Genomic DNA, 26288 nt, shown 5'->3' with positions numbered 1-26288 from the left:
TTAGCTTCCATATCTATCCTTGGGTTCTTGTTGTGAATTTGCTTTTTGCTCCCTCTAGTGGTTACTAGTTTTTTGACTCTGGTTTTTCTGTCATTCCTTTTATCCGCACCTGGGTCGTTAGTTAGGGGTGTTGCTATATAAGCTCCCTGGACCTTCAGTTCTATGCCTGGCAACGTAGTTATCAGAGCTAGTCTGCTGTGCTCTTGTCTACTGATCCTGGTTCCAGTTATATCAGCTAAGTCTGCCTTTTGCTTTTTGCTATTTGTTTTGGTTTTGTATTTTTGTCCAGCTTGTTCCAAATCTATATCCTGACCTTTGCTGGAAGCTCTAGGGGGGCTGGTGTTCTCCCCCCGGACCGTTAGACGGTTCGGGGGTTCTTGAATTTCCAGTGTGGATTTTGATAGGGTTTTTGTTGACCATATAAGTTACCTTTCTTTATTCTGCTATTAGTAAGCGGGCCTCTCTGTGCTAAACCTGGTTCATTTCTGTGTTTGTCATTTCCTCTTACCTCACCGTCATTATTTGTGGGGGGCTTCTATCCAGCTTTGGGGTCCCCTTCTCTGGAGGCAAGAAAGGTCTTTGTTTTCCTCTACTAGGGGTAGCTAGATTCTCCGGCTGGCGCGTGTCATCTAGAATCAACGTAGGAATGATCCCCGGCTACTTCTAGTGTTGGCGTTAGGAGTAGATATATGGTCAACCCAGTTACCACTGCCCTATGAGCTGGATTTTTGTATTCTGCAGACTTCCACGTTCCTCTGAGACCCTCGCCATTGGGGTCATAACAGTTTGCCAGGCCAGTATTAAATGTTTAATGCATTGCAGAAGAGGGATTATAAGAAAGAAGATTCTGAGTTTTTTTTTTTCTTTTTCCCCTATACCTCAGAGTGGCTATGCTTGCTGCAGACATGAATGTCCAGACCTTGATTACAAGTGTGGACCAGCTGGCTACTCGTGTGCAGGGCATACAAGACTATGTTATCAGAAATCCTAGGTCAGAACCTAAAATACCGATTCCTGAACTGTTTTCCGGAGACAGGTTTAAGTTTAGGAATTTCGTGAATAATTGTAAATTGTTTTTGTCCCTGAGACCCTGTTCATCTGGAGATTCTGCTCAGCAAGTAAAAATTGTTATTTCGTTCTTACGGGGCGACCCTCAGGATTGGGCTTTTTCGCTGGCGCCAGGAGATCCGGCATTGGCTGATCTTGATGCGTTTTTTCTGGCGCTCGGTTTACTTTATGAGGAACCCAATCTTGAGATTCAGGCAGAAAAGGCCTTGCTGGCTATGTCTCAGGGGCAGGACGAGGCTGAAGTGTATTGCCAAAAATTTCGGAAATGGTCCGTGCTGACACATTGGAACGAGTGTGCACTGGCCGCTAATTTTAGAAATGGCCTTTCTGAAGCCATTAAGAATGTTATGGTGGGTTTTCCCATTCCCACAGGTCTGAATGATACTATGGCACTGGCTATTCAAATTGACCGGCGGTTGCGGGAGCGCAAAACCGCAAATTCCCTCATGGTGTTGTCTGAACAGACACCTAATTCGGTGCAATGTGATAGAAAAACCGCAAATTCCCTCATGGTGTTGTCTGAACAGACACCTGATTTAATGCAATGTGATAGAATCCTGACTAGAAATGAGCGGAAAATTCATAGACGCCGGAATGGCTTGTGCTACTACTGTGGTGATTCTACACATGTTATCTCAGCATGCTCTAAACGTATAGCTAAGGTTGTTAGTCCTGTCACCGTTGGTAATTTGCAACCTAAATTTATTCTGTCTGTAACTTTGATTTGCTCACTGTCATCTTATCCTGTCATGGCGTTTGTAGATTCAGGTGCTGCCCTGAGTCTCATGGATCTCTCATTTGCTAAGCGCTGTGGTTTTACTCTTGAACCATTAGAAAATCCTATTCCTCTTAGGGGTATTGATGCTACACCATTGGCAGCAAATAAACCGCAGTATTGGACACAGGTTACCATGTGCATGACTCCTGAACACCGCGAGGTGATACGTTTCCTGGTTTTACATAAAATGCATGATTTGGTTGTTTTAGGGCTGCCATGGTTACAGACCCATAATCCAGTCCTGGACTGGAAGGCTATGTCAGTCTCAAGTTGGGGCTGTCGTGGTATTCATGGGGATTCCCTGCCTGTGTCTATTGCTTCCTCTACGCCTTCGGAAGTTCCGGAGTATTTGTCTGATTATCAGGATGTCTTCAGTGAGTCTGAGTCCAGTGCACTGCCTCCTCATAGGGACTGTGACTGTGCTATAGATTTGATCCCAGGCAGTAAATTTCCTAAGGGAAGACTGTTTAATCTGTCGGTACCTGAACATACCGCTATGCGTTCATATATCAAGGAGTCTCTGGAGAAAGGACATATTCGTCCGTCTTCTTCCCCTCTTGGTGCGGGATTCTTTTTTGTGGCAAAAAAGGACGGATCTTTGAGACCTTGTATTGATTATCGGCTTTTAAATAAGATCACTGTCAAGTTTCAGTATCCTTTACCGCTGTTGTCTGACTTGTTTGCCCGGATTAAGGGTGCCAAGTGGTTCACCAAGATAGACCTTCGTGGTGCGTACAACCTTGTGCGCATTAAGCAAGGTGATGAATGGAAAACCGCATTCAATACGCCCGAAGGTCATTTTGAGTACTTGGTGATGCCTTTTGGGCTCTCCAATGCGCCTTCAGTTTTTCAGTCCTTTATGCATGACATTTTCCGGAAGTATCTGGATAAATTTTTGATTGTTTATCTGGATGATATTTTGGTTTTTTCTGATAATTGGGATTCGCATGTGGAGCAGGTCAGGTTGGTCTTTAAAATTTTGCGTGAAAATTCTTTGTTTGTCAAGGGCTCAAAGTGTCTCTTTGGTGTACAGAAGGTTCCCTTTTTGGGGTTCATTTTTTCCCCTTCTGCTGTGGAGATGGACCCAGTCAAGGTCCGAGCTATTCTTGATTGGACTCAGCCCTCGTCAGTTAAGAGTCTTCAGAAGTTCTTGGGCTTCGCTAACTTCTACCGTCGTTTTATCGCTAATTTTTCTAGCATTGTGAAACCTTTGACGGATATGACCAAGAAGGGCTCCGATGTAGCTAACTGGGCTCCTGCTGCCGTGGAGGCTTTCCAGGAGTTGAAACGCCGGTTTACTTCGGCGCCTGTTTTGTGCCAGCCTGACGTCTCACTTCCCTTTCAGGTTGAGGTGGATGCTTCGGAGATTGGGGCAGGGGCCGTTTTGTCGCAGAGAGGCCCTGGTTGCTCTGTTATGAAACCTTGTGCCTTTTTCTCTAGGAAGTTTTCGCCTGCCGAGCGAAATTATGATGTGGGCAATCGGGAGTTGTTGGCCATGAAATGGGCATTTGAGGAGTGGCGTCATTGGCTCGAGGGTGCTAAGCATCGTGTGGTGGTCTTGACTGATCACAAAAATCTGATGTATCTCGAGTCTGCTAAACGCCTTAATCCGAGACAGGCCCGCTGGTCATTGTTTTTCTCCCGCTTTGATTTTGTTGTCTCGTATTTACCAGGTTCAAAGAATGTGAAGGCCGATGCTCTTTCTAGGAGCTTTGTGCCTGATGCTCCTGGAGTCGCTGATCCTGTTGGTATTCTTAAAGATGGAGTTATCTTGTCAGCTATTTCTCCGGATCTGCGACGTGTGTTGCAGAGATTTCAGGCTGATAGGCCTGAGTCTTGTCCACCTGACAGACTGTTTGTCCCGGATAAGTGGACCAGCAGAGTCATTTCCGAGGTTCATTCCTCGGTGTTGGCAGGTCACCCGGGAATTTTTGGCACCAGAGATCTGGTGGCCAGGTCCTTTTGGTGGCCTTCCTTGTCAAGGGATGTGCGGTCATTTGTGCAGTCCTGTGGGACTTGTGCTCGAGCTAAGCCTTGCTGTTCTCGTGCCAGCGGTTTGCTCTTGCCCTTGCCTGTCCCGAAGAGACCTTGGACACATATCTCCATGGATTTCATTTCTGATCTTCCGCTATCTCAGGGCATGTCCGTTATCTGGGTGATATGTGATCGCTTTTCCAAGATGGTCCATTTGGTTCCTTTGCCTAAGCTGCCTTCCTCTTCCGATCTGGTTCCTGTGTTTTTTCAGAACGTGGTTCATTTGCACGGCATCCCTGAGAATATTGTGTCAGACAGAGGATCCCAGTTCGTTTCCAGGTTCTGGCGATCCTTTTGTAGTAGGATGGGCATTGATTTGTCGTTTTCGTCTGCTTTCCATCCTCAGACTAATGGACAGACGGAGCGAACTAATCAGACTTTGGAGGCTTATTTGAGGTGTTTTGTCTCTGCTGATCAGGACGATTGGGTGACATTCTTGCCGTTGGCTGAGTTTGCCCTTAATAATCGGGCTAGTTCCGCCACCTTGGTTTCGCCTTTTTTCTGCAACTCTGGTTTCCATCCTCGTTTTTCTTCGGGTCATGTGGAGCCTTCTGACTGTCCTGGGGTGGATTCTGTGGTGGATAGGTTGCAGCAGATCTGGAATCATGTGGTGGACAACTTGAAGTTGTCACAGGAGAAGGCTCAGCGCTTTGCCAACCGCCGCCGCGGTGTGGGTCCCCGACTACGCGTTGGGGATTTGGTATGGCTTTCTTCCCGCTTTGTTCCTATGAAGGTCTCCTCTCCCAAATTTAAACCTCGTTTTATTGGGCCTTACAAGATATTGGAAATCCTTAATCCTGTATCTTTTCGTCTGGATCTTCCTGTGTCGTTTGCTATTCACAATGTATTTCATAGGTCCTTGTTGCGGCGGTACATTGTGCCTGTAGTTCCTTCTGCTGAGCCTCCTGCTCCGGTGTTGGTTGAGGGCGAGTTGGAGTACGTGGTGGAGAAGATCTTGGATTCTCGCCTCTCCAGGCGGAGGCTTCAGTACCTGGTCAAGTGGAAGGGCTATGGTCAGGAGGATAATTCCTGGGTGGTCGCCTCTGATGTTCATGCGGCCGATTTAGTTCGTGCCTTTCATGCCGCTCATCCTGATCGCCCTGGTGGTCGTGGTGAGGGTTCGGTGACCCCTCACTAAGGGGGGGGTACTGTTGTGAATTTGCTTTTTGCTCCCTCTAGTGGTTACTAGTTTTTTGACTCTGGTTTTTCTGTCATTCCTTTTATCCGCACCTGGGTCGTTAGTTAGGGGTGTTGCTATATAAGCTCCCTGGACCTTCAGTTCTATGCCTGGCAACGTAGTTATCAGAGCTAGTCTGCTGTGCTCTTGTCTACTGATCCTGGTTCCAGTTATATCAGCTAAGTCTGCCTTTTGCTTTTTGCTATTTGTTTTGGTTTTGTATTTTTGTCCAGCTTGTTCCAAATCTATATCCTGACCTTTGCTGGAAGCTCTAGGGGGGCTGGTGTTCTCCCCCCGGACCGTTAGACGGTTCGGGGGTTCTTGAATTTCCAGTGTGGATTTTGATAGGGTTTTTGTTGACCATATAAGTTACCTTTCTTTATTCTGCTATTAGTAAGCGGGCCTCTCTGTGCTAAACCTGGTTCATTTCTGTGTTTGTCATTTCCTCTTACCTCACCGTCATTATTTGTGGGGGGCTTCTATCCAGCTTTGGGGTCCCCTTCTCTGGAGGCAAGAAAGGTCTTTGTTTTCCTCTACTAGGGGTAGCTAGATTCTCCGGCTGGCGCGTGTCATCTAGAATCAACGTAGGAATGATCCCCGGCTACTTCTAGTGTTGGCGTTAGGAGTAGATATATGGTCAACCCAGTTACCACTGCCCTATGAGCTGGATTTTTGTATTCTGCAGACTTCCACGTTCCTCTGAGACCCTCGCCATTGGGGTCATAACAGGTTCTACATTTAAAATATAGGACATAAGAGATGAATATAGCTATTTTTTCTCCTGTCTTGTGTAAATGGTCTGCAAAAAATGATTGATTCTGTATCTAACTTTGAAATTGCACTCCCTATTCAGTCACATCCCTAAAGTACAGCTTTTTTTTTTTTTTTTTTTTACTTTTGATGGCATTTTTTTGTGAAAAAGGTAACAATTCTAGTGGAAGTGGTCATTAGAGTTTGCTACCTAACCCATCGGAGGGGAATGAGGAAGGTGCATTAGGGGTTCTGTTACTTTAGTCTGTGAACCATACCTTTGCTTTGGGGTGGAGGGAGGCGCCATTGGCTTCATCTACCTAGGGCACCAAAATACTTTGGCCAAGCCCTGGCCCCAGGCACAACTATCGTATTGGATGGCCTGTTTCTGGGGATAACCAACCCCTTCCCATTTGCCCTGGTGCCTTAGGCAGTGAACTAATAGTAAGAGCGTGTACATTTTTGTGGAAACAAAACACCTCTGGCTGACACTAAACCCCAGAAGGTGTAAACCTTTATCATGGTGTGGCTGACGCAGGTTTACACCGAAATGTGCCTCAGGGTAGGTGTCACACATGCTAACCAGACCACACAGGTACTGTGACTTCAGCTTTTTACATGCTGTGTTTTTCTATCTGCAGATTTTGATGCATTAATATAAGTGCTTTCCATATTCATGTAGCCCTTTACACATACAACCTTTACCTATAGGATTATTACAGTATATACCGTATTTTTCGGACTATAAGACGCACCAGACTATAAGGCGCACCCAGGTTTTAGAGGTGGAAAATAGGGAAAAAAATATTTGAAGCAAAAAAATTGTAAAATATTTAATAACATACTATTTTATGTGGTGTTATTATATATAATAGTATGTTATTATGTTGGAAGCTGCGGGACCAGTGTGGTGTCTGTGAAGTACTATATGAAGATGCTGGAGGGTGAGTATAAGAATGGGGGCACAGGGCTTATATTGAAAGCACCACTCCAGCACTGCAAAATAACACTGGAGTGCTGCTTTAAAATCCCATGGGAGAACTATAACTCCCAGCATGTCCTGCAGATCCTATGACATGCTGGGAGTTATAGTTCACTAAAGGAGTGGCAGAGTGCTTTATTGTGTTTTGGAAAGACTAAAGGTACCGTCACACTAAACGATATCGCTAGCGATCCGTGACGTTGCAGCGTCCTCGCTAGCGATATCGTTTAGTTTGACACGCAGCAGCGATCAGGATCCTGCTGTGATGTCGCTGGTCGCTGAATAAAGTCCAGAACTTTATTTGGTCGTCCGATCGCCGTGTATCGTTGTGTTTGACACCAAAAGCAACGATACCAGCGATGTTTTACTCTGGTAACCAGGGTAAACATCGGGTTACTTAGCGCAGGGCCGCGCTTAGTAACCCGATGTTTACCCTGGTTACCAGCGTAAAAGTAAAAAAAACAAACAGTACATGCTCACCTGCGCGTCCCCCCAGCGTCTGCTTCCTGCTCTGAGATCCAGCCCTAAAGTGAAAGTGAAAGCACAGCGGTGACGTCACCGCTGTGCTGTTAGGGCCGGAGCTCAGTCAGTGTCAGGAAGCAGACGCTGGGGGGACGCGCAGGTGAGTATGTACTGTTTGTTTTTTTTACTTTTACGCTGGTAACCAGGGTAAACATCGGGTTACTAAGCGCGGCCCTGCGCTTAGCAACCCGATGTTTACCCTGGTTACCCGGGGACCTCGGCATCGTTGGTCGCTGGAGAGCGGTCTGTGTGACAGCTCCCCAGCGATCAAACAGCGACGCTGCAGCGATCGGCATCGTTGTCGCTATCGCTGCAGCGTCGCTTAATGTGACGGTACCTTAACCTCTTAATTGTGGCAGCCAGCCTGTAGTGAGGTAAAAGCATCCCATGACTGCACAAACAGAGCCCTCCCTCTTGTTGCCTTTCCACAGCACAGGTAATGGAAGCCAGCAGATTCTAGTGTTGGAGTATGAAGGACCTGTGATGATGTCAAGAAGAGGGAGGGCTCTGTGCTGCCATGTGATGCTCCAGCCCGCCCACTTCTGACATCATCACAGGTCCTCCTTGTGCGCACACTGCACAGCACTCAGCTCCAGCCCAGGAAGGTACCAGCGATCTCCTCTCCCCTGGACCCTGCTGCTGCTGCCTCCTCCTCCCCCGGACACACGGATCTCCCCTGCTGCTGCAGGAATCAGCGCTGAGGAAACCATGTGTGTCCCTGCTTAAGTGCAGTATTTATTTGCTGCTCCTGGCTCACCGCTCAGCTGATAGGTGGGCGGGGAGTAGCTAATGAATATTCACTGCACTTAATCATCGGGACCACCTGGTTTCCCCAGCGCTGATTCCCGGCAGTGGGGACATTTTTCTGCCTCCTGAAGTGGGATAACAGTGAGATCCCACTCGCTGCTGCCCCCCTCCCCACATGCTACATCCCTACCATAAGACGCACCCACACTTTCCTCCCAAATTTGGAGAAAAAAAGTGCGTCTTATGGTCAGAAAAATACGGTACTTTGCACTGATAGGTTGTAACTATTTCCGTCTTGGGGATTTTCTAGCATTGTCACATATATAAGGTCGCTATGTATATTCAGACCCTGATCCTTTTCTACCATTATTGCAGCTTCTAATCTGCCTATAGTGCCGTACCTATTTATATTTATATGTTTTTATACAGCACACTTTCTCCTTGCAGACATTTAGTCTATATATTCAGCCATTATTACCTTGCATAGGTTCTTTTTGTCACTAATTCCACCGTATGTCACGGTTCACGGGGAGGATACCCTTATCATCCCCACCACTCACACCAATTTGTCAAGAACCGGGGTGGTTTGGTTCCCCCAGGTCCATTCTGAAGGGGATTTATCTATATCCCACTTTCCAGTTCCGGATTGGAACTTGCAGCTCTCTGGCGCCCCCTTACCCTCAGGTCAGAATGGGTACTGCACCTAGGGTAATTAGTTTCCAGAAAGGCTGCCTTACTTTGTACTGGCTATTGGGCACGCTGCAGCAAGGGTGATATAACTACTCCCACTCAGGCGGGAACAATAATTATCAATGCCGCCAGTCGCAACAAAGACTCCCAACCGCACAGTACAAATCCGCTGGCACCAGCTCCGATTTCCTAATTAATTACGGGTCCAGAGCCGACCCAAATTAGTAGCGCAATTCACCTCAGAGGACATGACAGTTCGTTATAGAGCAGGGAGAGACAAGCTAGTAGTTTTATATTTTACTCCCAAAAAGGTAGGCAGTGTTTACAAAGTATAAAAAGATTACATGGGATTACAGTTGAAGAACACTTACATTTTGTTAGGTCATCTTATCACATGGCTGGCCGTGTGCTGAGGAGGAGGGGGAGCATATATCCAGATGCATCACCACTGTATAGCAGCTAGAACCTGGACAAAAGACCCTGCAAGACTGCTGTCTCACTAAGTTATCTCATTATCAAAACCCAGGCACTGTGGTGACCTCACTTAGAGGCGGAAACCTCCCCTTTACATGGAGCTATGGCATCTATTTTTATGCCTAGCTCACTGTATGAATCTCGTATGCTAAATACAATGATCAGGATCTGCGCCACATCATGGGGATTCTTTTAAGTGTAAACACGGAGTAATTACATGACCCGCTTACGGAGAAATCCACTCTTTGCACTCATTGCGTTTAGCTGCTAGCGGTTTCATTGAGTTATAGATCTATTGATGGACATCCAGACTATATAATTCTTATATCTCTAGCCCGGAACGATGCCTTATTTATCACTTTAATAGGTTAATAGATGTTCATGGTTTCTACACCAGTTTAAACCAGTACCAGGTGGGAGGGGGGGATGAATAGTGTTAGCAGAGTCTGGTATTTGCAGCATAGAGCTATATACGAGGGGCGATCCAAAAGTAATGATAATCAATACTAAACACAATGAATATAGTCAATTTTTATTTTTATTTTTCTACATAGTCTCCTAACAAGTCTATACATTTAGTCCATCTCTTTTCTAAACTTAGAATTCCCTTCCAAAAAAATTCTTGATCTTGACCCTCAAAAAAATCCCCAACAGTAGTTATCACGTCGCTATTGTCTTCAAATTTCTTGCCCCGGAGATGTTCCTTGAGCCGAGGAAAGAGAAAGAAGTCACTGGGGGCTAGATCTGGCGAATAGGGGGGGTGTTCCACCAGTTCAAAGCCCGCTTCTTGAATGGTAGCCATGGCAACTGCAGCTTTGTGAGCCGGCGCGTTATCTTGGTGAAACAGCACTCCAGCCCGCAGTTTGCCGCGCCTTTTCTCCTTGATAGCCTCCCGCAATCTTCTTATTTGTTCTGCGTAGTAGGAGCCCGTAATAGTGGCTCCCTTCTCCAAATAGTCCACCATAATAATTCCTTCAGCGTCCCAAAAAACGACACCATAACCTTCCCTGCTGAGCTTGACACTTTGCATTTCTTCGGCGTCGGTTTGTTGGCTCATTTCCATGTCATCGATTGTTGTTTAGTTTCGGGATCAAAGTGGTGGATCCAGGTCTCGTCCATGGTCAAAAAACGTGACAAAAAATTTTCCTTGTCTGCTTGGAACTTTTCGAGCTTTGCTATTGAAATGTCAACTCGTTTCTACTTTTGCTCGTCAGTTAACATTTTTGACACCCAACGCGCGGAGACCTTTCTCATATGCAATTCTTTTGCAAGGATTCTTTGAATACTGCCATATGAGATCCCTGTGACCACAGCCACATGCCTGATAGTCACTCTTCGATCTGCCAATACAACTTCTTCAACTTGTTTCACGTTTTCTTCATTGAGGGACGTGGATGGGCGTCCTTCACGATGTTCATCTTCCGTCGATGTTCTTCCCAGCTTAAATTCCTTGACCCAGCGTGCAACTGTGGAATATGGAGGAGAAGAGTCCCCCAATGTTTCCACCAAGTCGCTGTGTATGTCTTTGGTAGTAATTTTTTTCAAGCAGAGGTATTTGATGACAGCTCTGAGCTCGTTTTTTTCCATTTTGATGTTCACTCCTCGGCAGTTCATATTCAAATGAATGTAGCTCCCGGGAATCGTGGTCTATTTAAGTGATTTTTTTTTCCTGGACTAGTGGGTACCTAAGAGAGAAGAAAACATTTTATTTTAATTTCTGTGTGCAATAGAAATAACCGATTATCATTACTTTTGGATCGCCCCTCGTAAATTCTTGTGGGAGGAGGGAAACAGGGGTTTTGAATTACACACACAGGCAGCAGGCAGAGTGAGAAGGGGGGGGGGGGGCGGAATGGCCCACAGAGTGTGTCTGCCATGGAACCTTCTAGAACTATACTCACAATTTGGCATTTTTGCATTATCGTGACACTTTTAATATGTGTACTTTCCAGTGTGATGTGTGTGCACCTGTCTCTGCAGAGCCACCATTATGCCAGCCAACTATATATTCAATAAAGGTTTTTTATTTAATTAATTTTGGCATGATCTATGACTTAATTTGTACGGGTTTTCATTGTTGCTATTTGTATCTTTTTGAATGGTTGTTTTTTCATTTCTGGCAGGTACAGTGGGGAAAATAAGTATTTGATACACTGCTGATTTTGCAAGTTTTCCCAACTTGCAAAATCTGCAGCTTATTAAATATGTATTTTCCCCACAGTTTGTGGTTCGTAAATTTTCTGGGAACAAGTTCTTACTTTCATTTAACCTACCCACAAAAAGTATATTGCCTCACCCAAGAATATTGTCTATTATGTCTGTTCCTGCCTCAGCTCTGTCAACCTTTCAGGTGTGTAGTAATATGTCAGTAATATGTATGTAATATTAAGGGTGATGAAAATATGCACATATATTAAAAAGTCCACTCTCCATTCTGAAGGAGCGGCATTATAAGGGGAGTCCGGCTTAGGCTGCAGCAGTGTGTCATGATGTATAACACAGTGTCACTGTGAGTTCTCTCTGCAGGCGTTCTAGTTTTCCACTTCTTGAGATCACATGTGACAGCTCTTGATGCAGAGAGAATATCCCCCACAATTCTTGAAGGGAAGACTTTTATAGAAACATTACCCTGCGGGGACCAGACAACTAGAATTCAGTCCCAGAATCTTTTTCTTTACGGTAGTCATTGAACAATAAGACTAGTTTATTCATCCCTTTGTGTCTGTACAAAGATGAGCTCAACGCTCCGTAGACCTGAACTCCAGAAATCTATATAATGGCAGCTCCAGCTTTGGATGTTGTGGATGGTAGGGTTGTGTAGAAATATGATAAAGGTACAGTTTTTAGAATAGTAGTCTTCAGTGTCGGACTGGGGTAGCAAGGGTCCACCAGTAACATTTACTCTGGGAGCGCACTGTTCAGCTACATGCATATATTACATTACCCTCATTCACAAATTGACTTCTGCTTCTATAAAATAATAGACTAGGTAGCTTATTGAATGAATGGTGGGTAGATGTATTAGGCCAACTAATGCTCATACAGTGGGGCAAAAAAGTATTTAGTCATTCAGCAATAGTGCAAGTTCCACCACTTAAAAAGATGAGGCGTCTGTAATTTACATCATAGGTAGACCTCAACTATGGGAGACAAACTGAGAAAAAAATCCAGAAAATCACATTGTCTGTTTTTTTATCATTTTATTTGCATATTATGGTGGAAAATAAGTATTTGGTCAGAAACAAACAATCAAGATTTCTGGCTCTCACAGACCTGTAACTTCTTCTTTAAGAGTCTCCTCTTTCCTCCACTCATTACCTGTAGTAATGGCACCTGTTTAAACTTGTTATCAGTATAAAAAGACACCTGTGCACACCCTCAAACAGTCTGACTCCAAACTCCACTATGGTGAAGACCAAAGAGCTGTCAAAGGACACCAGAAACAAAATTGTAGCCCTGCACCAGACTGGGAAGACTGAATCTGCAATAGCCAACCAGCTTGGAGTGAAGAAATCAACAGTGGGAGCAATAATTAGAAAATGGAAGACATTCAAGACCACTGATAATCTCCCTCTATCTGGGGCTCCACGCAAAATCCCACCCCGTGGGGTCAGAATGATCACAAGAACGGTGAGCAAAAATCCCAGAACCACACGGGGGGACCTAGTGAATGAACTGCAGAGAGCTGGGACCAATGTAACAAGGCCTACCATAAGTAACACACTACGCCACCATGGACTCAGATCCTGCAGTGCCAGACGTGTCCCACTGCTTAAGCCAGTACATGTCCGGGCCCGTCTGAAGTTTGCTAGAGAGCATTTGGATGATCCAGAGGAGTTTTGGGAGAATGTCCTATGGTCTGATGAAACCAAACTGGAACTGTTTGGTAGAAACACAACTTGTCGTGTTAGGAGGAAAAAGAATACTGAGTTGCATCCATCAAACACCATACCTACTGTAAAGCATGGTGGTGGAAACATCATGCTTTGGGGCTGTTTCTCTGCAAAGGGGCCAGGACGACTGATCCGGGTACATGAAAGAATGAATGGGGCCATGTATCGTGAGATTTTGAGTGCAAACCTCCTTCCATCAGCAAGGGCATTGAAGATGAAACGTGGCTGGGTCTTTCAACATGACAATGATCCAAAGCACACCGCCAGGGCAACGAAGGAGTGGCTTCGTAAGAAGCATTTCAAGGTCCTGGAGTGGCCTAGCCAGTCTCCAGATCTCAACCCTATAGAAAACCTTTGGAGGGAGTTGAAAGTCCGTGTTGCCAAGCGAAAAGCCAAAAACATCACTGCTCTAGAGGAGATCTGCATGGAGGAATGGGCCAACATACCAACAACAGTGTGTGGCAACCTTGTGAAGACTTACAGAAAACGTTTGACCTCTGTCATTGCCAACAAAGGATATATTACAAAGTATTGAGATGAAATTTTGTTTCTGACCAAATACTTATTTTCCACCATAATATGCAAATAAAATGATAAAAAAACAGACAATGTGATTTTCTGGATTTTTTTTTCTCAGTTTGTCTCCCATAGTTGAGGTCTACCTATGATGTAAATTACAGACGCCTCTCATCTTTTTAAGTGGTGGAACTTGCACTATTGCTGAATGACTAAATACTTTTTTGCCCCACTGTATTTGGTGTAAGTGGCTCACTCCTGCACAGGGGCCCATCGGGGGATTCTCCTGTTCTCCTGTGGGCCAGTTGGCCCCGTTAGTCTTATACAATATTATAATAATAAAGGTACACACAGAACAATATAAAGGTTATAAAGGTTGTAATGACATTGATGGTATTGATGGCTGTCTAATAGGGATAGGTCCTAGCGAGTGTGAGAGGGTTTGTGTACGGTTGTTTGTAAGTGGTCTTATCACCCTTGGGAAGAAGTCATGCAGATATCTGCTAACACTTGTGTACATACAGTAAGAATATTTTCAAGTTTAGGCATCATATTTGCAGGTTTCCTCATTATAAAGAAGCGGACTGATTAGTTCATCTTGGAAAGTACTTATTCTTCTTGCATTGGTCTAGGTGCTGTAGAAAGGCTTACGGGCAATGATTTTTGGGAGAAAGTATGCAGTAAGATCTCTTTTCAAGGAACGACATTATTTTTACTCCAACCTGAAGGTAACTACACAGTAAGTCAACGTCCAACCCATTAACATTTTTTTAAAACCCTGGCTATTTTTCATTTTGCCCTCTGTTCTTTGAAGAGCTATAATGTTTTTATGCTTCCGTCGGCACAGCCATAAGACAGCTTGTTTTTTTTTTTGCTGGACGAGTTGTAGTTTTAAAGGTCCCATCCGTTTTACCAAATTCCCAAGTTGGGTGGAATGGTGAAAAAAATCTAATTCAATAGTTGCTTTTTGGGTTTCCTTTTTATGGTGTTCATTGTGCTGTAGAAATTATAATTCTCCAGGTTAATATGATTACAGTGATACAAAACTTAGATTTTTCTCTTGCTAAAAATAATTCTGAATTTTGTAATAAAAATAAATTGTCATCATTTTCTTAGATGTGAAAGTTATTTTTCCGTCAATGAATGAGGGCATTTTTTTTTTTTTTTGCATATCGAGCTCACAATCCTATTTATACTATTTATTTCCACCATTTTTGGGTATATATAACATTTTGATCTCATTACATGTTTAAAAACAGCAATGTTGGCTTTTCAGGTTTTCTTTTTGGCATTCAAAAAGAAAGACTGAAAAGCCAAAATTGCTGTTTTTGGACAACACGAAATATATTTTTTTGAATTTTATTTGTTCTAATTTTGAACTGGGAAAAGGGAGGTGATTTTTTTATTTTTTGCATTTTTTAAAAAAAAAATTTTTAATTTGTACTTTCTTTTTTAGCCGCCTTAAGGGACTTGAAATATGAACTTTTTCAGTACTACAGTATTGCTGTGTACAATTGATATGTTATTCTCCTATAGAGCCCATTTTTTTTTCAGGAGGACTACAAAGATAGCCATGGGGCCTTCAGCAGGCCCCAACTGCCATGATATCTCATTGATTCCCTAAGACTTGGTCACGATGAGGTTGATGGAAGCTGGTGTACAAGTGCTCAAGCAACCACACCATTTACATGCCACTGTCAATGGTTGACAATCGCATTTAAAAGGTAAACATCAGCTATCAGTGCTAGCTAGTCATTAATGTTAGATGCTGGTTTTGTAGCACACTGAGCATCTTACTGGTATAGAGCGGGCTCAGGTCTTGAGCCCTCTCTGTATATGCAACCGGTGACAAAAATGGAGGGGGAAAATGGAATTTTTCATGTACAATTATTCGTTATATTCTACCGCATTTGTGGGCTTGCCTCTATCTCCACCAGAATCCCACAAAAATCAAGCCCTCACAAGCTGTTTGCTGAATAGTGTAAAAGTATAAAAATGATGACTATCAGGAAATGTTGATAAATTCAAACTACTTTTTTTTTATCAAAATGGGTTGAGCTATATTGGCATTAACAAGTTGAAAAGAACTCAGTGTTTTGCCATTCTCAAATTGATCCATCTGTAATGTCCTGAAAAAGCAATTTAAGAATTCTAATAATTAAGCTTTAAAAGGAGCTGTCACTAGATGCATGCTGCCCAAACCACGGACAGCAAAACTTAAAGCTTAGCTGAGGCCAGGTACTGTATGTGTTTCGCTGAAATGCTTGTGATGTTTCAATGAAAACATACTTTAAAGGTTCCGGCACCGCTCTACAGTAGTTGATTGACAGTTCTCTCCTTTATGTACACACATTGGTGAGGCTTCTCAATCTACTAGAGCTGTGCAGAAGAGAAGCCAGGTGGGGGGCACAGTAGACTAGTCGGGTCTTTGTCTATGGTACCCTGCCAGCTCTTCAAACTTTGCTTCAGATTAAAAATACCTGTCTGTAATCGAGCAGCCAAGCTCTGATTTATTCATGCTACCCCATGAATCAAGTGACATGGTCCCTTTAATAATATTAACTAGTAATAGTTAAATATACTCTTTACCCTGGATCTGTTGGGTGTGTTGTAAGCCAAAATACTAGATATACACAGGCAATTCTTATATTGTAACTCCCTTTCCCATATAGGGATTTAATATACACTGCTCAAAAAAATAAAGGGAGCACTAAAATCTCACATCCAAGATATCACTGAATGAAATATTACAGTTGTAAATCTTTATTCATTACATAGTGGAGTGTGTTGAGAACAGTAAAGCCTAAAAATTATCAATATAAATCACAACTAATATCCCACAGAGGTCTGGAGTTGGAATGATGCTCACAATCAAAGTGGAAAATGAAGTTACAGGCTGATCCAACTTCAGTGGAAATACCTCAAGACAAGGAAATGAAGCTCAGTAGTGTGTGTGGCCTCCACGTGCCTGTATGACCTCCCTACAATGCCTGGGCATGCTCCTGATGAGGCGGCGGATGGTCTCCTGAGGGATCTCCTCCCAGACCTGGACTAAAGTATCCGCCAACTCCTGGACAGTCTGTGGTGCAATGTGACTGTGGTGGATGGTGCGAGACATGATGTCCCAGATGTGTTCAATTGGATTCAGGTCTGGGGAACAGGCGGGCCATCCATAGCTTCAATGCCTTCATCTTGCAGGAACTGCTGACACACTCCAGCCACATGAGGTCTGGCATTGTCCTGCATTAGGAGGAACCCAGGGCCAACCGCACCAGCATATGGTCTTACAAGGGGTCTGAGGATCTCATCTCGGTACCTAATGGCAGTCAGGCTACCTCTGGCGAGCACATGGAGGGCTGTGCGGCCCTCCAAAGAAATGCCATCCCACACCATTACTGACCCACTGCCAAATCGGTCATGCTGAAGGATGTTGCAGGCAGCAGATTGCTCTCCACGGCGTCTCCAGATTCTGTCACATGTGCTCAGTGTGAACCTGCTTTCATCTGTGAAGAGCACAGGGCACCAGTGGCGAATTTGCCAATCCTGGTGTTCTATGGCAAATGCCAAGCGTCCTGCATGGTGTTGGGCTGTGAGCACAACCCCCATCTGTGGACGTTGGGCACTCAGACCATCCTCATGGAGTCGGTTTCTAACCGTTTGTGCAGACACATGCACATTTGTGGCCTGCTGGAGGGCATTTTGCAGGGCTCTGGCAGTTCTCCTGTTCCTCCTTGTACAAAGGCTGAGGTAGTGGTCCTGCTGCTGGGATGTTGCCCTCCTACGGCCCCCTCCACGTCTACTGGTGTACTGACCTGTCTCCTGGTAGCGCATCCAGCGTCTGGACACTACGCTGACAGACAGAGCAAACCTTCTTGCCACAGCTCACATTGATGTGCCATCCTGGATGAGCTGCACAACCTTAGCCACTTGTGTGGGTTGTAGAGTCCGTCTCATGCTACCCCGAGCATGAAAGCACAACCAACATTCAAAAGTGACCAAAACATCAGCCAGAAAGCATTGGTACTGAGATGTGGTCTGTGGTCCCCACCCGCAGAACCACTCCTTTATTGAGTGTGTCTTGACAATTGCCAATAATTTCCATCTGTTGTCTGTTCCACTTGCACAACAGCATGGGAAATTGATTGTCAAACAGTGTTGCTTCCTAAGTGGACAGTTTGATTTCACAGAAGTTTGATTTACTTGGAGTTATATTCTGTTGTTCAAGTGTTCCCTTTATTTTTTGAGCAGTGTATAAGTTTTTCCAAGATGTCGGTTTTTGTTAAATGTTCTACTTATATTGCCTCATATTGTTAAAGCCCACTTCGTGCCACCAAAGTAGCTCTGACCTACCAAGGCTTGGACTGCACAAAACCTCAGAAGTGTTCTCTACTAAGACATAACCTTCTTGGATCGGACTTCTTTTCCTAGCGCATTCATCGGATATTGGACCAGAGTGAGATCTTAAGCAATTTGGAGGTCTAGTCAACAACCTCACACTGTTCCTGATTTATTTTTGCAGTGTGGCAGGCAGCAGTATGTTGATGAAAAAGGTACTGCTATTAGGTACCTACCTTCATGGGAACAATATTCCCTAGCAGTGCCCCAGCAAAATAATCACACTGCCAGAACAACCTATCCTCCTCATATTCAGCTCAGTCCCGTAGAACAGAAGAATCTGCTTCTTTCTCTTCCCGAGGTACGCAGTGCAAATGCACCATGAAAAAACTTAAATGTGATCAACCGGCCACTTAAATTATTTTATTGCTCCATCTTTCAAATCTAATGATCGTCTGCCCACTGTAGGTTTTTTGGTGGCGGACAGGGTTTGTGAATGGCTTGGGGTCATACAGCCCCATGAGCAGCAAGCTGTAATATACTGAATGTGAAGGCACTATTTCATCTTAGCAAGCATTAAAGGAGTCATCCCACCAACCACATTTATAACCTGCATACTGTATATGAATGATTATTTTTGGTCTGGGTCCCTAGAACAGAGGACCGTCTGAGAATGGAACACCTAGTGAGTGGGAACAATATTCCTATAGAGAGTGAATGAACCAATTGTTTCTCGTGTTCACCCTCGCTTTGCTCCATCAAAAGAGGACTTTAGCATAACATGACAATCATACATTTATTACCTATCTTCTTTTTATTGGTAATTTATGTTGGTGTGGGGCAACCCCTTTAACTTTTTCAGCAATTTACGGTACATTAGGTCTTCTGTGAATCTTAGTAGATGGGCTAGCCTTGCCTCCCCATATGCATCAGCGAGACTTGGATGTCCAATGCACTGTCACCAGTTGTCCTTCCATGGACCACTTTTGGTAAGTATGACGGCTACATGTCTTATTTATAAGACCCAGTTTTTTAGCTATCTCAGTTTGACCCTTGTGAAAGTCACTCAGACACCATTTTCCCTACTCTAACACATTAATTTTATGAACCGATAGTTCTCCTATTGCTTAATATTGTCTATCCTCCACTTTGACAGCTATTGTTAGGAGCTAGCCAATGGTATTAACCTGTTAGTGGTTGTATTATTTTCTGTGATCTGTATAGTTTTAGTACAGAAGAAATGAAGTTCCTTCTCCTTACACCTTAATTCTAGCTTAATATTTGGATGCAGCAATCGTCGTCTTGATGTATACTATGTTACGTACCATAATGCAATGAAAACTCTTAAGTTGACATCACATGCATATATCATTGGAAGTGTCAGGTTAACCTTTATTAAATCATAGTACGCTATATAATACATTAAATGTTAAGTTAACGTTGGCAACAGCTAAAGTTTGCTGCCTTGGGCTTGACTCAATAGAAATAATATACAGTATGACAAAAATATCGGTTTTGTTGTACGGGTTGTTAGGTTTATTGGTGCTGTTTATCACAGATAGAAGATAAAAGAAAAAAGATAAAAATATATATTTTGTTTTAATTTGAGTTAAATATGTATCAGTTTGCCACACTACTACTGCCACTAAATTGCTGCCCATTATGTAGTATTAAGTCATGAACCGAGATGCTATCCAGCGCTCATCGTGTGCTTGTTATTAGCTATTCTTGTCAGTCTTTTGCCTTTTCATTCTTGCAAGCTGCTGTGATTGGCCCCAACCCCCAGTCAGATGCTGGCGCTGCACTATTTGTTTGCTCCTGAAATCCTCGATTGGAAGCATCTAGTTATATGTTCATTTATACTCTGTGTCTAGAGCATATGCTGCTAAACAGAGCAGAAAGGCGAAAAAATAAAGGTCATTCCATCGGCGTCAGAGATGAGGATCTAACTCACTAACCCAATGTGTTACGCTGCTGTGATTAAGGTGGAACCACTACCGTATAAATAGATCGCTTCTGCAAGTCAATGGCTTCTTAAGCAAGGTGGATCTGATCGCTGGATTGTGTGCTCCGCTTCCTCAATGCAGCTGCATGGATATGGAACATTTGCCATTAAGCATGAGAGGTGGCTCTTCTCTAAGACCATTATTGCAGTTGCCGTGAGGAGGAAATGTAAAAGCACCAAGGCTGCTGCAGATTGAGCCAAAATGGAATAATCGACATCGGATGGGTGGCAGGAGAACCCTGTATGGGAAGGTGACATTGATTCTGGGGGAAACCCTGTGCTTGCTTCATTGTAAACATCTGCTTTGGCTCTGTGAATAGAGGGTTAAAAAACTGCACCATAGTGAGGAGGCAGCGTCTGCACGTGGAATGATAATAACTGCAGCTTCTCCCTGTTCCTATTTTTACACCTAGTTTACAAGATGCGGGAATTGGCTTCATCCTAGTCATCGACCGAAGACTGGACAAATGGACGTCTATAAAAGCATCGATACTGAGGATTGCCGTAAGTCCACGTTGTTGTCCCATTTGTATGGCATCATACACTATCTGAGCTCACCATACTGTGGCAATTCACAGTTGCTTGCTGACGTTGCCTATCATAGGGTGTCATCGTTCTCCAATTCTGGAGGCCTATGTGATCTCCGATACAAATGACTTTTCCACCTATTTCATTTTTTGATTATTTTGACTATGACTTCAAAGATGCAGCAAGTGCTTGAAATAACATGTAATAATAAAAGGCCACAGTGACTGAATTGGAGCATAAAGCTCAACCCAAAATTAAAAACTACATAAATAAATTATCTTACATCTAAATATTCTAGCACTTGTTAGTATATGTATTCCTAGAGCCTTCTAATGCTGCAGGAACTAGAGACTCTGAGGCCTAGGTAATTGTAGACCACGTAGCTGTCATTGATGATCTGCCGTAGCTTTGTGCTAGAGTGAACTCATTAGCGAAGGAACAGTTCACCGGTAATACTTAATAATTATGACGTGATCCACGTAATTATAAGGAGGCTAATAAGTCTGCATTTTTTCAACAGGTGGGGAAGGAAAAAGCCTCACCAACATTAAAAAGATAGGGATCACTAAAATGGAGAGAATGCTAAATTAATTAGTATTTCGACACAGACATTAGATTCCTGGCTTGAAATTGTTATCATCGGTCAAAAATACAAGGGATGCTACATAGAATTTCTAGACCTGATGAGGCTGGTGTACTTTGAAAATCCAAGTCAGAAGCTCTGTATAATCTTCAAATTAAAATTAACATTTTCTGAATACAGCATGGAGTGCTCCTTTTACTGTGCAGTACAGTAATGTCCAGTACATTATTTTATTTTTAGTTGGGGGAAACGTTCAAAAAGGATTATACGGCCATTCTGAAATGGATTTTTGTAAAGTAAATACACCAGCCTTTTCAGGTCTACAAGATGGATTTAAAAGGAACCGATCAGTGCCAGAAACTCTATTTAACTCCAAATATGATCTGCAGTTAAATAGCGTTAAAATCATGCCTACCGTCATGCCATACTGAAAGTGCTGCTACAGGGAGAAAATGAACTTAAAACCTTTTTGAAAAAAAAAAAAAAAGAGAGTGCTTAGAAACTGGAGCTTAAAGGGAGCCTGTCACTTCAAAAAATGCTATTTATTTGGAACATATAGTGGTAATCTGCATGTAATTAGCATTTAAACCTTGGAGCAGTGGATACAGGAAGAAGTCTTATTGTCCCTGCAGCCCCTTGCTTCCATTCCTGGAGGTGGTGCGGGGAGGTTTGATGGTTTGCTCTGCACATGTGCAGGGGACTGATTACAGCCGCCTCACTGTGTAGTGATCAGTGACTGTAACCCGCTCCCTGCATCGCCACAATCACTGGAAGGGAGAATAAAACTTAATTTAGGCGCTGTAGTCGCTGCTCTAGGAAGCTGGCTACACAAGGCGTAAATGTCATTCACCTGCAGATTACCCCTATATCTGCAGGTAAATAATTTCTCAGAATAACTGGTTCCCTTTAATAAAGGATGATAATTTGAGCATTATGCCTAATCAAAGCTGCTGTCACTTCCTTTCCGCACACAGAACAGACCGTCATTTCACCATCGGGATAAGCTGCTGCCAGAGATGTCTGCCAGGGGCCTGTTTATCTCGCTTTACTGAAATAAACACGCATGCTGAGCCAAGTCATTGTTCAGGCATGTTTATGGTGGAGAAACAATTATTTTGCTCTCAAGATATGAATTAACTTTATACCATATTGACGCCATTTTCCATGTAACTTACGGTAGATACTTTGCTTTGTCTTCTGCATTTTTGTGCAGAAAATCTTCTTTTAACAGTTCAAGAAAAGTTTCATGAACCCTCATACTGACTGTGCATTTAAGAATACTGTTTAACTTCTGCTTTTTGTGTGTTTTTATGTTCCACACAATGGAATTTTTAGTGCAGAATTCCAGCTTATTTGCACAAAAAAATCATAAAAAATGTGTTGCCAAATAAGCACTAAAAATGCATAAAAAAACGGAAATGCATGTAAAAATGTCCACTTAGGTGCCAACATACACAGGAAAAAAGCAAAAGGCACAGTGTTTTCACGTGTGATAAAATGGCCTAAGGATTTGCTTTTGGAAGCTCTGGTATTATTTCAAAAGGGTCTACAACAGAAAACTCTGAATTCTGATGTGGATATACCTGTGAATGTGGCGGTCTAGCCCCATTTGACAGAGCTGCTTCTCATTGGGCAAATCATTGTCTTTTCCAGGCCGAATTTTCTAGAATAATGGACATGCTTATTGTCTTCACAAATCTTTCTTCCTCGGTGTCCATAGCACGTCACTGAGATATAACATATCCCATGTGTCTGCATTGAATGTGTAATGTTAGTGGAGTTATGAAGACCTAATTCCTCATAAAGTTTTGAACATGTGGTTTAGACTTAAAGGGGACTTGTCATGTTAAAAAAACACTATTAACCTGTAGATATGGGATTAATCTGTAGTTTGATAGTGTTCTGAAACTGCCAAGTGCTGGCACTGAGAGCCCCACTGCCTGAAGGAAATTAATTTTATTTCTCCTTGTAGCCTCCAGCTTTCAGTCATAGGGGTGCGGCCAGCGTGACTTCAGTGACCTCCCAGTGCATAGTGAACATCTCACATTAGTTATGTTATTTCTTTATTATGTTTTTGATGCCCTTTATGTTCATGTTGCATCTTATAGGCATCATTCCCAGGGAACCTGCAACTAGTTATTGTTTTGCGGCCATCAGGAATACTTCAGCGAACCCTGTCAGACATTGCATTCAAATTAAACAAAGATGACTTTAAAATGAAGGTACCGGTAAGTGACAAGTATATGACAACCGACTTTTTTTTTATGTTTTCTAAGACTTTAAAGGCAGTCTGTCAGCAGGTTTTTGCTATGTAAACTGAGGACAGCATGAATGATGTGTCACATGTCAGGCTGTGTGCTGTTGTTTATTTACACTGAAGGTTTTCTCACCTGGTGATCATCATTGCCTGGACTATAGCAGCTACAATAGTGAGTGAGACCTAGCCTGACTCCGCCCCCTCCTGTGATAAGCAGCTCACTGTCAATAGACAATGTAAATACAGAGCCTGGTGTGGGAAGAGGGTTAGCTTTCTCAGCTCTCCTGCATTGCTAAATCTAAGAACTCTGTGTCAGAACCACTGCACCCAGTAAACCAAGTGTTAGATCACTCGATTCAGGGTCTCTTTGCCTACATCATGCTGCTCTTAGATGAGGTAGCAAAAACTTGCTTACAGATTCCATTTAAGAAATATGAGTTCTTTGAATATTGGGAGCTACTGCATTAAGTTTAGAAACCTAATGTAGAGCTAAAATTAAACAAACCTGTTTAGGCCAGACGAGCGTATTTTTGGTGCATTTGTGCTCCCATATTACCTATGCAAATTTTGTTGTAATAACCCAGACGGATAGCTTCCTAGTGAGTGATCAACTATCCAAGTGTATTTGTTTGTAAGATGGGAAAGTTTTGTTATAATAGTGGTTTAGACAAGTCTATTGATGCTGATTTTGTTTTCATTCTCTACTCTCGGTCTAGAAAGTTCTATATAATAATTGTTGGATAGACTATAATTTATTTCCTAATCCCATGTTGAACCATTTCCCAGCCAATGTCTTGTATTCCTATTTATTACTGTGAAATACTGACTGGTAGAAGATGTAAAGGCAGAATACTGTTTGTTTCTATGAAATACAAAAATGAACTCTCATCCACACTTGTGGACCATGTACTCTGATTGTCCCTTATGTAGATATATTAATATAGCCAAAATATGTGATAAATGTGCTTTGGCTAATCTATTGCAGAAATGATCCTTGCATTCTTTACCTAACCCATGGTATAGTGTTATGGGAGTAGCTGAAAGAGAATCTGTCAGTAAGATCAACCTCCCCAAACCTCAGAAATGGACATTCAGGTCTTACTTAGGCCGGTTTCACATTAGCGTTTGTAGGAGCTACACCTCCGCCACTAGCTCCAACTACTTCTGCATGCGGCTAGCATGCGGCCTGTGTACCCATCTTTAACATTAGGTACGCAGGTCGTGCGGCTGTATGCGGATGCTTCCGCATGCGTCGTTTTGACGATGCGGCAACCAGCGTAGAACGCAGCTTGTAGCAATTAATTTTTTTTTCCACATCGTCAAAACGACGCATGCGGAAGCATCCGCATACAGCCGCACGACCTGCGTACCTAATGTTAATGATTGGTACACAGGCCGCATGCCGGCCGCATGCAGAAATAGGCGGAGCTAGCGGCGGAGGTGCGGCCGAGGGCGGGGCTTCACGGAGGAAGTCCGCAGCCCTCCGCAGCTGCTACAAACGCTAGTGTGAAACTAGCCATAATCTTTTATCGCATCCGTCATTTCTGAGACATGAGATTTTCAGCGTTCTGGGAGTGACAGAATGCTTCCCAATGCTTTGCCTCCTGAGCTCATTTCCCTGCCTAGAACTAGCCCCTTTTGCTTAATTAATAGCTTAGTAGCTCATTTCCTTGCTTAGCGCAAGCTAAAGAAGGTGGTATTGGGTGTGTAAAAATGGTAGTGAGGCAGAGGCTCAGGACGTGCTCTGTCACGCCCAGAGTACGTATCGCCTCATTTGCATATAAATGAAAACACTAAATTATTGAGAATGCAGCAACAGATAGAAGATGTAAAGGTGTTGATGAAAAAATATGTAGACGAAGAATGCATTTTTTTTCTACACTAAACCCCACTCTTGTCCTTTGCCAGATCTGTCTTTGCACCTTTCTTTATTGATGTGATTGGGGCCATGCTGTAATTCTCAACATAACCCATGATCTGTGATTCTATTTCTGGTGAAAAAATGCAAGATATCATTTTTCTAGAGTTACAGATGAGCGAATTGATTCACAGAACCCTGGCCAATTATGTCCCGTTAGCAGTTTATGGCCACCAGATGGGAGTCCTGCAACCTTCCTCCTACCTGCTAGTGTAACATCATTATTGTCGTGTTCACACACATGACTTATCAGACTTACTAATCAGAAGAGGCGCCGTGGATGCCATTAGGTAAGAGGAAATTTGCAGTGCTCCGATCCAGCGGCCCCGGACTATGATCGTGCCACTGGACCAGAGACCTAGGATCTGTAAATTGATTTGCTCATTTTTACATACCATCTATTGGACTTCACAAGAAGATTGTGAAGATTGTGTACATTAGGCAGCTTCTAGGATGGAAATTACAGTGGCTTTTCAGAAACAAAAATAAAGTTGTCTTAATTCATTTTGTTATTGGAGAATCCACATTACAAATGAAAATCCGAGAACTCCAGATACCTTTCAGTATACTACATTTTGGCAGCCATACTGTATGTGCCAGCTCCAAATTTGTCATCAGAGCTAATGTCATCAGCCACGGGAAATGCAGTCACAGCTCTGATAGACCTGAGTCAGGATGGCCGTCCAAGCTGGAGACCGTAGACCCCCCACACCCACTTATACCGCAAGTGTTACAGGCGAGTTCCACATGCTTCAGTGTTCTGCAGCATTGTTCCATCAGGCTTTGTACCCTACCCTGCTACTTTGCCATTATTGCTTTTATAGCTTTTCTTTACAATTGGTCAAGTCAGTAATTAGACAAACATGATGCATGGTGGCATCTCATCACCGGGCCACACTGACAATCCCTAGATTCTTTTTTATGACATATAACATTTTTCTTTATAGATCACTTTGTTTCATTTGATGATTTTTTTTCAGTTGGTGTGACTGAATTGACAAACCCACTAATAAGAAGGGGTGTCCCCATAT

At 43.2% G+C, this 26288-nt stretch overlaps 1 protein-coding gene across 17 annotated transcripts in view; it reads left to right on the top strand.

Annotated features, from left to right (window-relative positions):
- Positions 1–26288, top strand: part of MCF2L (MCF.2 cell line derived transforming sequence like) — a 376751-nt gene that overhangs the window by 286985 nt on the left and 63478 nt on the right. For 15 of the 17 annotated variants that reach the window (XM_077296978.1, XM_077296986.1, XM_077296980.1 and 12 more), the window contains 2 exons: positions 20385–20475; positions 23191–23310. In XM_077296978.1, the coding sequence (XP_077153093.1) occupies positions 20385–20475; positions 23191–23310 (211 nt within the window). Of the gene's footprint in view, positions 1–19791; positions 20223–20384; positions 20476–23190; positions 23311–26288 lie in introns of those variants that run through there. The other 2 variants (XM_077296992.1, XM_077296993.1) reach the window with 2 other exon arrangements.

This window comes from Ranitomeya variabilis, chromosome 3 (assembly GCF_051348905.1).
Source record: "Ranitomeya variabilis isolate aRanVar5 chromosome 3, aRanVar5.hap1, whole genome shotgun sequence".
In the NCBI taxonomy this organism is placed as follows: domain Eukaryota; kingdom Metazoa; phylum Chordata; class Amphibia; order Anura; family Dendrobatidae; genus Ranitomeya; species Ranitomeya variabilis.
This window is presented reverse-complemented; position numbering and strand designations above follow the sequence as displayed.